At 41.5% G+C, this 12557-nt stretch overlaps 1 protein-coding gene across 4 annotated transcripts in view; it reads left to right on the top strand.

Annotated features, from left to right (window-relative positions):
* The window catches only part of ZC3H12C (zinc finger CCCH-type containing 12C), a 58140-nt gene that overhangs the window by 32260 nt on the left and 13323 nt on the right, over window positions 1-12557 (top strand). For all 4 annotated transcript variants that reach the window (XM_042855098.2, XM_042855101.2, XM_065581450.1 and 1 more), the window contains one exon: window positions 9164-9303. In XM_042855098.2, the coding sequence (XP_042711032.1) occupies window positions 9164-9303 (140 nt within the window). The remainder of the gene's footprint in view (window positions 1-9163; window positions 9304-12557) is intronic.

Here is a 12557-nt window from a genome sequence, read left to right as displayed (position 1 = left end):
TGAAAAATATTGTGCATAATTCCTGACTGGGAATGAAAGATCTGGGGAGGCATCCTCTTTCTCATCTTGCATAAACCCCCCCCCCCCCCCCCCCCCGACACACACACACACACACACGCTTCTCCAGGAATGGTCTGGTTTTGTTTCTGTACTCTTGTGTCCACAGGCAAGAAGAGATAGTCACTCGATATGATAGCATTTAGCTACTACAATGGTGGAACAGAATAAACCTAAATAGAAAGTGCTAATTTATCTGTAAAAAGCGACAGAGGGTCCTGTGGCACCTTTAAGACTAACAGAAGTATTGGGAGCATAAGCTTTCGTGGGTAAGAACCTCACTTCTTCAGGTGCAAGTAATGGAAATCTTCAGGTGCAAGTAATGGAGAAGTGAGGTTCTTACCCACGAAAGCTTATGCTCCCAATACTTCTGTTAGTCTTAAAGGTGCCACAGGACCCTCTGTTGCTTTTTACAGATTCAGACTAACACGGCTACCCCTCTGATACTAATTTATCTGAGAGATCTAATAGGTGTATTAGGGAAAATACACTGTGGATAGGTTCTGGACTAACAAATCACTAGAGACACGGAGAGACCTTGATGGTTTAAATAATGTTGATGCCTTCAATCCATCTAACTGATATTTTGACATGGCTTCTCCGGTAGTTTGTCCTCTAAAGTTTGTCCTGAAGACAGCAGATGAGTTGGTCCTCTTGTATTATCTTCAGATATTGGCCGAAGTAGTGAATTGGTTTGTTAAAACTTTTCTTTGGTACCTGGCAGAGAGGCTGCTGCCTGGTGAGTTGGTGGTTTGTAGTTTAGTACTACCTAATGAATGCTCATAGAACATTTACTGGGCCTCCTCAGGGTTTTTTTTTTTTTTTTTAATTCTCTTAGCTTTCATATTGCCATTGATTTTAGTTACTTGGTGTAAGAGAGAAGTTGACCATAAGCAGTTACACCTAACATGTGGGAAACTGTCATTGGAATGTTCTTACAGGTTCGATTTTTCTTTGTTTAAATTGTAAAACTTGTAAAAAGCAAGTCCGGCAGCTACCAAGAATGGATATTTTAAATTCCTTTGAGATTGTTGCTGCCCTCTCTGTCTGCTGTACATCTATACAAACTAACTGTAAGTGCCAAAATCCTCAAATGGCAAAAGATATTATAGTAAATAAAAGGCTTCTATGGCACTTGTGGTTCAATCCTGCTGTATCTAAGCAATGATACACATGGTCCTTTCAAAGTGCTATATAAAACTGATATTGCATACTGTGAGGTGTTATTTACATGTAGATGATTATATTACTATTTTGTATTACACACATCCGTACGCTTTGCCCACAGAATAAAACAAACATTTCTCAATTACTGAATAGCGCTACCAAAACCTGTGTCAATATTCTCTTACAATATGATTTGCAAATTGGTTGATTGTCACTCTCCCCAATGTGCCTACATCTTTTAATCAATCCCTGTTCTATATCCTTTAAAAAATTCAAATTGGAGTATCTCTGTAAGAAACGAGTATTCCATACTTCTCACAATATCAAAAAGTCTAAAACAATCCTAAAATGCCTTTTTATAAATAAATAAATGCATTGACAGATAATTGAGGCTAATATTTGACCTATCCCTTGAAAAACAAAATGTGTTAATCTAATGATAGTTGTTTATATTTTAAATATTTATTTCTAAAAATTATACTACTGCAATATTGCCAACTGCAAAAGTTAAAAAATTGAGTCTGGCCCCAACTCACAAGATTTTATTTTTTAATTAAACAATGAGATGTTTTTTCTGTTTTCTGGTAATTTTCTAACTCTCTGCTCAATCCCAATATGCATGTGAAAATGAGTGTTGCCAATTTATAATCAGAAATATGATTGACACCCCCTATCAATTTTGTGACTCAGCATACACATTAACTCTGCACCCTCAGCCCCACATCAACTCCACAACAATTCTGCACCTCCCAGCCCCCTATCTGCCTGTAGTAGTCTCGGCCGGGGTTCAGCCCTCAATAGGGCTGTGGGGTATCCCACCGCCTTGCTACACGGAGGCTGAGGCAATGTCTACAGCAGCCCAGGCCCTAGGTCAGGGTGGGGCAGTAATCAAATAGTCAGTCAGACACCCAGGCCCTTAAGCAGGGGCTGGGTCAGGGTTTATAGCAGCCTAGGCTCTCTAGGCCAGGGGAAAAGGGGGAGTCTGCCACCCAAGGAGTGGGTGGCAGGGGGGACGCAGGCCCTCCCACTCCACTGCGTCCCAGCCCGGGGCCTTAGCAGCGGCGGAAACTCACTGCAGTCAGTGGGGATCCTGGCCGCAACACACTGACATCGGCTCTGGCAGTGCAGCAGCCAGACTGGAGTCGGCTGCCCCCGGGCTACTTCCACACTCCCCCTCGTATGGTACCTGGGCCGTCCTACTGTCCTTGGTGCTCTCCACCAGCATCGGCTCCTCTGGGTAGGTGGCGAAGGGCAGGCTCGGCTCCTCCTCGGGGTAGCAGGGAAGAGGCAGACTTGGTTCCTCCTCAGGGTAGCCGGCACGGGGCAGGCTTGGCTCCTCCTCGGGGTAGCTGGCACGGGGCAGGCTTGGCCAGTCCTCCTCGGGGTACCGGGCAAGAGGTAGGCTTGGTAAGTCAGCAGGCCGGTCGCGGCCTGCGGCTGTCTCCCAAGCGGGAGCTCGGCCAAGGACGTCTGCTCTCTCCGCCAGCGTGGGCTCCACTGAGCTCTGCAGGCGGGCTTTTATACTTCCGGGTCGGTGCTGTGACCTCTGAGGGGCGGGCGCTGAACCCGGTGGCTCCGCCCACGTTGGTATTAGGGGAGGTTCGGCCCTCAGCAGGGCTGTGGGGTATCCCACCGCCTCGCTACACTGCCCCTTGCCCAATGTGCATCTTTGCTCTTCTTGCTGTTCCAGAGATTCTTCGTCCTTTCCTCCCAAGCCTCATGGAGAGGCAGCTTTAGGGGGTTCTCTTCTCCACCTTAACAGGACTGTGTTGCAGGATTAGAGGGGAGGAGAGAACGTCTGGCCCATTTTTCATAGAAGTTGGAGGTGGGAGCAGAAATTGGGCTTTTTCTGCTCTCTTCCCTTTCCTCCATTCAAACACTTCTCTCAGCTCCTAAAGAGGCAGGGGAGAGAGCTCTGCCTGTCTTCTGCAGCATATCACCAAGAAATAATGAATAGTTGTTGTTTGCATAGGACCTGTACACTGCATGTAGTGCTTCTGCAGAGCCAAAAGAAGCAGCACAATTCAAGACAAGTACTTAGCCACAGGTAGTTACTTTTAAAAAATAAGATAATTTATCTACATGTTGCTAGTTCTACACTTTTGTCCCATTTTATAGTCTGAAATTGCTTAAGTGAATGTTTTTGCTTGTTTCTTTAATAGAATTTCAGATTTTACAAAGATGTTTTTCTGTTAAGCAGTTCCACACTTAAAATGCTCATTTGTGCTGAAAAAGATAACTTCAGAGCTTCACTGAAATCTTCCTCTGAGAATAACACAAACTCAAACACAGAATAACCAAATAGCCTGTGGTATATTTGCCACCAACATCACTTCTGGGACTTCAGTGAGCTATTAGACACTATATTTTCTTCCTTCAGTTCCCAGCTTTGGCTTTTTAAAATATTCTCAATCACATTACCTCCTCCTATCTTCTTAAGCAAAACAAGTTAGAGCAACAAAAAGAACCACATTTGACAGATGCTAGACTCTCAAGTAACCATGGTTGAACAGAACAAAAAGTAATGTATAACAGCATAACATTTTATTTAAGCTTCCATATAACTGTGGTGACCTGCCGTTAACCAAAATTTTGGCTTCACTCATTTGAGCTAGATGTAATTTCCATCTAACTTTCCAAGTGCGTATTTCTATCAAACGTCAGCAAAGTTCCTCAAGCTCTGTGGCTTGGCTGTCCTTGCTTGGTGAGTTTGTGCTAAGGTAGTCGTGATATTTATCTTTCAATGACAGTTATCCATTGGCCAAATGTGGCAATTCCTATGTACCCAGCTGTCTTTCACTATCTTGAGTCCACTTCCAGGAATATGCAGTACTATTTTCCCAGCAAGAACTGTTCACATGGGTAGGATCTCACTAATAGCAAGTTACGGGTGAAACTTCTCTTTAAATCCTTTTAGAACTCTCCAAGTTGTAGATGGATGGTTCTTGCTTCAAGAGATGTCCCAGTGTGCTCTGTGCTGGTGACAGAACCCTCTCTGGAGTATGGAGTGAGCTTATGTAAGTGGTGTTTTAAAATATGCCAGTTTGCGAAGTTTGATTTTTTTTTTTAAGAGAGATTCCAAAGGATATTTAAAAATAAAATACCAACTGACATATATTTTAAAATTGTATATGCCTGTTATCACATGCTTCAGTGAGGCTCTATGACAGACATGTGGGTGCACCTAGCATAACACATTCTAGGACATCTCTGAAATTTTTCTGGTCCTAAAAAGAATAATGCCCTAAAAGCCTCCTTTATGTGTCGTACAACTGTGGGTCCCCTGGCTATTTGCGATATTTAGCATGTAACCATACATTGACTTTTTTTTTTTTTTAATGTAAGTATTTGTAGGACAGTAGCCTAACATGCTGTTCCCAGAGATATAGAAAAATGCTTATATACACAGAAGGAAGCAAACAAGGGAGAGCCAAATCCAGGAATGTTCATAGGGAAAATTTTTCCTTTGCCAAATGGGAAAAGGGCAGAATTAGTAAGTTGTGTTGTTTTTGTTTTTTCCTCCTCCATGTTTTTAAGAACTGTATTATACCAGAGTGGGTGTGTTTTTTGTTTTGTTGTGTTTTTTTTTTTTATGGAGAGGTTTTTGATGCACCAGAACATACGCAGCAAACTCCTTTGTTTTAAGTAAAAATGGATTTTTATACTTAGTAAAAATATAAATGTGCATCAAAAATTAAAATGTAGCAGCAAGTGACCTGAAGGAAAAAAATATTTAAAGAAAAACAGTTGAATTTAAACTTCCTGTGAACTTACCAAACACATTTATTTATATGCTACTATATCTTTCTTACAGAAATACCTATTTTCAGATGTCAAACATACAATCTAGTGTGCTAACTGGTTTCAGCTTTACAAACAACAGTGAGATTTGTGTGTGTGTATTTAAGATATTAAAATAGTAGAGCAGTTCTTTTCCACAATGATTATGTAAATATTATCTGGAAACTGTTTCTTCCCCCATGCAAACTCCACTAAAATATATGGATATGTGGCAAATTCAAAACTGTGCATTGTGTGAAAAATGTATGTTCGTTTATCAATTAGACTGTTCAACTCATTCTCACAAGTTACCATTCTGGATAAAAAAATTAGCAGGATTAAAAAAATCTGATACAGGAAAAGCAAGTTTACCCAGAGTAGTTATAGTAAATAAAGTTTTTGAAGGGACAGAAACCCTCCTGCTTCAGCTGGTAGTAGCTACTGTTAGAAATGAGGTACTGGACTATAAGGGCACTGGTCTTATCTAGCACAGCAATTTCTGGTGTGTGTGTGTGTGTGTGTGTGTGTGTGTGTGTGTGTGTGTGTAATATATATACACACACACACTATTTCTTACACAGTGTTCAAGGAAAAAAATTAGTGAGTCAATATGGAGAAGGAAAGAGTTTCCAGATAGTATTTTGTTCTCTTTACATTTTGTGGTTTGTCGTTTGATTTAAAAAAAATAAAAAAAATCATCTCTGAATAAAATGTTTGTGTGCAACAAATTTCAGTTAGCTAAGAACCTTTTTACAATAGAAGTGTTCGCAGGCCATCAGCTAGAAGGCCCAGTGCAATTATAAAATGTATGTGTGTATATATTATATAACTTCCAAAATATGGGACCTTCATGGCTACCTGAATATTGCAGCATGGCACCATTGAAGTCGTGCATTCATTGTATATGGTCATCTTTTTAGAAGTATACCATAACTACACCTCTACCCGGATATAACGCAGTGAAGCAGCGCTCTGGGGCGGGCGGGGCTGTGTGCTCCGGCAGATCAAAGCAAGTTCGATATAACGCAGTTTCACCTATAACCCGGTAAGATTTTTTGGCTCCCGAGGACAGCATTATATCTGGGTAGAGGTGTATTTTTGACAATTTGTAGATTTAGTGTCGTAGTTAAAATATGTAGCCGCTATTTAAATTTTAGCCTGAGGGCTAAGAAAGTAATGTGAAAATGTTCTCATCACATATTCTCACAAGCTCTTTAACTGTGCTAGTCCATAGGTAACACTTCAGAGAGTTTTTGTTCAGAAAAATATCACTGTCTTATTGCTTTTCTATTTTTTTAAATTAAAACACCACCTACCACTTGAATGAGTATATGCAATTGTAAAAAGACACCGGAGGGATAAATATATGAGAGAGTCATTCATACCCACAGTGTAAAGGACAAATAGACACTTTTCCTCAAATCCACTAAGTACACTAGATCAAGTTGGTTCAGCAAACAAAACCAAAGCAGAACACCGCAGCTGGCTCCGACATTTTGTCTTTCAATACTACTCCCAGTCTGCACCTTCGTTTACATTTTTAAAGCCTGCTGCTCATCTTTGAATAGATTTCTAGACTTGAAAAATCATCTTCCCTGACACAGAAATACAAGCACTACTTTACTTTCCAAATATTGACAAGCAGGCAGCAGAAAAATAAAATTTTCTATCTCCTGTCCTCTCACCTACATGAAATACAGCTAACGGAAGCACACAGCCAAAAGCAGAGGCAAAGCTGCACATGACAGCAGTATTCAAGAGCACTACACATTTTAGTCACACTGATATTTTCCTCACAAATATTGTAGTCAATCATCTTATGAATTCCTGTTGGATAAGTATTACCTATATAATAATAGTGTTGGCCAAACTTCTGAGGGAGAGCTATGAAAGCTGAAACCTCGAGTGAGTTATGATCTCCTGTGTAGTCAGCAGAGCATCTAAAATTGGTGTACTGTGGCCACCATTCCAGAACCTGTACTTTATATATAAATTCATAATATCAAACTCTTCTGACCCACAACAGAAATTCTATGGCGTGTTATTCAGGAAGTCAAAGATAGTCCTAATGGATGGTCTTCTGGCCTTAAAATATATGGGAGAAATCCTGGCCTCATTGAAATCAATAGCAAAACTCCCATTGCCTTCAGTGAGGCCAGTATTTCATCCTGTGAATCTGAGAAATGAAGCCATTTCTGATGTGAAACATAAAAGCTCTTTAACAGAGCATGACAATATTACACAACTGTATACTGTAGGAAGTGAAAAATACCTTTATCCAGTTGGAAAAAAGGGTCAGTTTGGGGTTACCACCAGGAATTTGGGCTGGTTGCTGGAACATACACACAACTCTTTTTGAAAAGTGCTATAGGATCTTTAATGACTACACATCATGATGATGTCTAGCTTTTATATCATGCTTTACAAAAGATCTCAGTATCATTATCCCCATTTTACAGATGTGGAAACTGAGGCACAGAAACTGGGGAAGTGACTTGCCTAAAGTCACCCAGCAAACCTGGGTACTATTCCTGGGTCCTGAAGTCCTGACTCCAAGTCCAGTGTTCTGTGTCCTAGGCCATAAAACTTCATTTGTCTCCCATCCAAGTATGGACTAGGCCCACCCATCCTGAACATGTGAAATCTGACCGCATCTTAGTGGAAGGTGGGATGACTGGACATACTGTTGGCTTTTTGCTTTGTGTTTCTCTTTAAATCACGGTATCTTCACCTTTATGCATATTAATCTGCTTACCATTTCTGGGGAGTTGTAAAGAACTTTAATAAGCCACATTATTCTCTTTCGGCCAATTAGAATCAAGAATAAGTGTAAGCTACAGTATTTCTTATTTAAAAAGCTGTTATACTGGCATATTGTGCATGTCACAATGGCAGTATGCTCATTGTTTCATAGACTGCAGTACCCAAAGCTATAAGGGACGTCAAGTTACATAATCAGACTTAAGTCCAGAGTTCCAGACGAGTACTAATGAAGCTCTAAAAGTAGGGAAGAGGTATTTAGAGGATCCGCCCCTCAGAATTTGTAATGAGGATACATGAGAATCAACAAGAGCATTATTATTACACTCAAATACACAAAAATGACTGTTATACACTGGTTTAGTGTGTGATCCTGTCTGTCTCTAGGGGCTGGCCCTGGCAATAATAAATCAAATGGGGCTTTTTTTTCTTTTGGTGTTGAAAGTCCCAGATCAGGTCTCTGTTGATAACAGTTGTATTTGTCTGATTGTGGCCATAATTCTTTACAATGAAACCCCACACACACTAGCATGGATTACACCCTGTCCCTGTTTTGCCCATATGTAGGTTAGTGTTGCCAAAGTGTTGGACGTACTCTTGGCAGTTTCATCACATGACATAATCTTTACTTAAAGATTAATCTTTAATTCCTGGAGACTCCAGGGCAATCCTAGAGGGTTGGCAACCCTAATGTAGGGACGTGGTTTGATGCGGCTCAATACTTCATCTTGGGAATCTTGAGACACTAGCTCCTCAGTTCACTCTACGACAACCAGTGGGAGAGCCTGTGTAACAAGGGAGACCAAAAGCCACGTCATCGCTCTAAACAGACTTTTTCAACCTGTACTCCCTTTTCCCTTGTTCCTGCCAGTGTTCTGCCACCACCTCCCTCCCTGCATTATTTCCTAAACTTCCCCAAAATGACTCTGTGTGGGTAAACAGTACAATATTTTAGGGGGCTGGAAATGTACTTTAAAACAGTACAAATGAAAAGTGTGTAAAAACAGAAATAAAATCTTTTTAAAACTTTGTGTACTGTCTTTTTTTCATATACATTTGAAATAACTCTATCTCTCCCTTTAAATAAATGTGTGCATTATAAATACCATATATCAACAATACTGCATAACAAACACTCATTTGGTTTAACAGCAGCTCTTTACTTCTATCTTCCTCTACCTCCTCTTTTTGGTTGTTTTCCCCCTTTGAAGGGGGAAGAGGCACTATTGGGAAGGGAATTCAGATTGACCCCAAATTTGCCAATAGAAATCCTGGATTAAGTTAATAACATTATTAAGAATAATCAGCTGTGTTTGCTGTGCTCTGCTTGATTCATGATCACATGGAAAGTAATGGTTGTAAAACAGGAAATTAAGTGTTTCTGTGATGTCTGTTTCAGCCATGGGAACAAAGAAGTATTTTCTTGTAGAGGAATAAAATTGGCAGTAGACTGGTTTTTGGAAAGACGCCACAAAGATGTTACAGTGTTTGTGCCAGCATGGAGAAAAGAACAGTCAAGACCTGACGCTCTTATCACAGGTAAACTCTGTTCTGACATCACTGCCTTAAGTTTTGTTTTGTATAAAGTAAGAGATTCCTAATGACTAATTGTGAGCATTAACTGAACAAACCATTTGAAATTATTTTTTTTTTATACAGTAAGACATCTTTGGTCTAAGACCTTTTCAGTGAACTCCAAGTGGGGAGGAAAAAGGCAAGGGAATGTATAGCCAGTACACAGCAAGACCCCATTGTTTTGTGTGCTTGCCAGATGAGCTTTCCCTGAAAGTTTCTAGTTAAATCTCTAAGGTTGTGGATTTTTTTTTTATCCATCTGCTGTATATCATTAAAATGAAATTTTTTGAAAGAATTGTAGTGAGTATGTAGATGATCGTAGCTGCTCAGAAACAAATTCCTTTTAATGATCGGGAAGAATGTCTTTTTTTGTTGTAAGGTAGTTCCAGTAATACATACTGTACTGATGGGCAACAGTAGTACCAATGGGCTGCATCTGAGAGGAGAAAGGCGTACCCCCTTGCTCTGTTGTTTTTTTTCATATACTAAATTTAGTCTTAGAAAGTCTTGAGTGAAAACTCAAAAGTCTTGAGTCAGCCAGTGCACAGAAATCCACCCAATAATGTCTTCTAGAGAAGATGGACTTCTAGGTGACTGCTTTGAGTGGAGTTCAAATTGAAGAAATCTGTTTACAGGGATAAGAGGCTCTTACAGAAGCTACTTTCTTTTGTGGCCAGAAAGTCCCGTCCCTTTTGGGTAACAAATGGAACCCCTCTTGGAAGTGTGATTCAGGGGAAGCTGAATGACTCCATTGAGAAACTGGTGTTATGCTTTGCCTTTTTGGTGCTCCAAAACATAGAAAAAGAAAACAATTTGATCTGAATGTGCTTGTTCTTCCCAGGTAAAAATGAAGGACTTGCACCAGGGCAGGATCCTTTCTCTTTATCACATTTTGGATTATGGCAGAAGAGAGGGAGGGCAATTTCTTGATTCAATGTGAAAGCTAGAATTTTTCTTTCAAGTTAAGCTGAATAGAGTTCTCAAGACCACTCGTTCAAGGCAAAAGATAATGAAACAAACTCTGCAATAAAAGCTGCAATTTGTCCTTGCCTTCTGGTTGAAGAAATGGCTCCTAAAAATGCCACCTAAAATGAAAGAAAGTTCAAATGAATAGTCACCGTAGTTTCTAAAGAAAAGTAGCAGAGTATTTTGAGCACCAGACTTCACTACCAAAATGGAGTGATCTTTGCAGAATTAGAGTTTTTATTTGCTCAATTACTTTTAGAACATGCCTTATTAAGGACGAGCTACCACCTGGAAACATTTGTTACATCCCACCATAGCATTAAATGGAGGATCTGTCTCTCTGAAGTACTAAGAGACTGATTTTATGATAGGCTGCATTGAAGATAAGAAAATAAGATATTTGTAACTCAGAGGAAATATTCCTATAAGCATGTCATAAAGGGCAGGCTCAGTTGTGCTGGTCAGTAGTTACTTGTGTTGGAGATTTGGGAAGGACATCAGTCAGACAGCTTTTGACCTTCAGACTTAATTCATCCCAAGCTATGGCTGTAGATGATGATGGTGGAGTGGGCCCTGCAACAGAGGGTTTTGAAGACGAGGCCAAGCCTAGAGTCAGTAGGTTTTTCTGGAGCTATAAGAATCCATTTTACCTTGTCCAATTGTCTCTCTGTCAGCACCTTGGCAATGAGAGGAAAAGTAAGAAGTGGAGAAAACACGGAAGTCTATTGCTAGCATATTCTTGCATCTTCTGTAGAACAGAGGCACTTCACAGTTATCTTTTGCAACAAGTCTATGGGGAGTTCCCTTATTCAGAGTCATAGATTCCAAGGGCAGAAAGAACCATTGTGAACATCTAGCTTGACCTCTTGTATAACACAGGCCGTAGAACTTCCCCCAGATAAATCCTAGAGCATATATTTTAGAAAAACATCTAATCTCGATTGAAAAATTGTCAGTGATAGAAAATCCACTACTATCCTTTGTAAATTTTTCTAATGGTTAATTATTCTAGCCATTAAAAATGTACACCTTATTTCCAGTCTGAATTTGTCTAGCTTCAACTTCCATCCAGTGGATCATGTTATACCTTACTCTGCTAGATTGAAGAACCCATTACTAAATATTTGTTTGTCGTGTAGGTACTTGTAGGCTGTAATCAAGTCACCCCTTAACCACCTACTCTTTGTTAGATTCAAAGAGCTCATTATATTTAGTTTATCACTATAAGCCAGGGGTGGGCAAACTACAGCCCATGGGCCATGTCCGACCTGTCAGACGTTTTAATTTGGCCCTTGAACTCCCACTGGGAAGCGAGCTCTGGGGCTTGCCCTGCTCCGGTGCTCCAGCTGCAGAGCAGGATTGGGAACTTGCCCCGCTCTGCGCATGCCGTGGCTCCACATGGCTCCCGGAAGCAGCAGCATGTCCCCCCTCCAGCTTCTATGCAAGGGGGCAGCCAGGGGGCTTTGCATGCTGTCCCTGCCCTAAGTGCTGTCCCTGCAGCTCCCATTGGCCTGGAACCGTGGCCAATGGGAACTGCAGGGGTGGTGCCTGCAGCTGGGGCAGCACACACAGCTGCCTGGCCAGCTCCATGTAGGAGCCGGAGGGGGGAAATGCTGCTGCTTCCACAAGCTGTGGGGGGTGGTGCCTGCGGACGGGGCAGCGCGCAGAGCTGCCTGGACACACCTCTGCTTCGGAGCTGGAGGGGGGACATGCCGCTGCTTCTGGGAGCTGCTTGAGGTAAATGCTGCCCAGAGCTTGCTCCCTTGACCTCCTTCTGTGCCCATGCCCCAGCCCTGATCTCCCTCCCCCTGCCCTCCGGAGCACCCTCCTCCACCCCAAGCCCATCATCCCCACCCCAGAGCCGTCACCCCCTCCCGCACCTCAACTCCCAATTTTGTGAGCATTCATGGCCCACCATACAATTTCCATACCCAGATGTGGCCCTTGGGCCAAAGAGTTTGCCCACCCCTGCTATAAGCCATGTTTTCTATTCCTTGAATCATTTTTGTGGCTCTTCTGTGAACCCTCTCCAATTTATCAACATCTTTCTTGAATTGTGGGCATCAGAACTGGACACAGTATTCTAGCAGCTGTGGCACCAGTGCCAAATATAGAGGTAAAAGAACCTCTCTACTCCTACTCAAGATTCCTGTTTATGCATCTCAGGATCGCATTAGCTCTTTTGGCCACAGCATCACATTGGAAGCTCATGTTCAGCTGGAACACTCAAGCCTTTTTCAGGGCCACTGCTT

The sequence above is a fragment of the Chrysemys picta genome, chromosome 1, assembly GCF_011386835.1.
Source record: "Chrysemys picta bellii isolate R12L10 chromosome 1, ASM1138683v2, whole genome shotgun sequence".
NCBI classification, from domain to species: domain Eukaryota; kingdom Metazoa; phylum Chordata; order Testudines; family Emydidae; genus Chrysemys; species Chrysemys picta.
The sequence above is the reverse complement of the archived record's forward strand: the minus strand, read 5'-3'. Positions and strand labels throughout refer to the sequence as shown.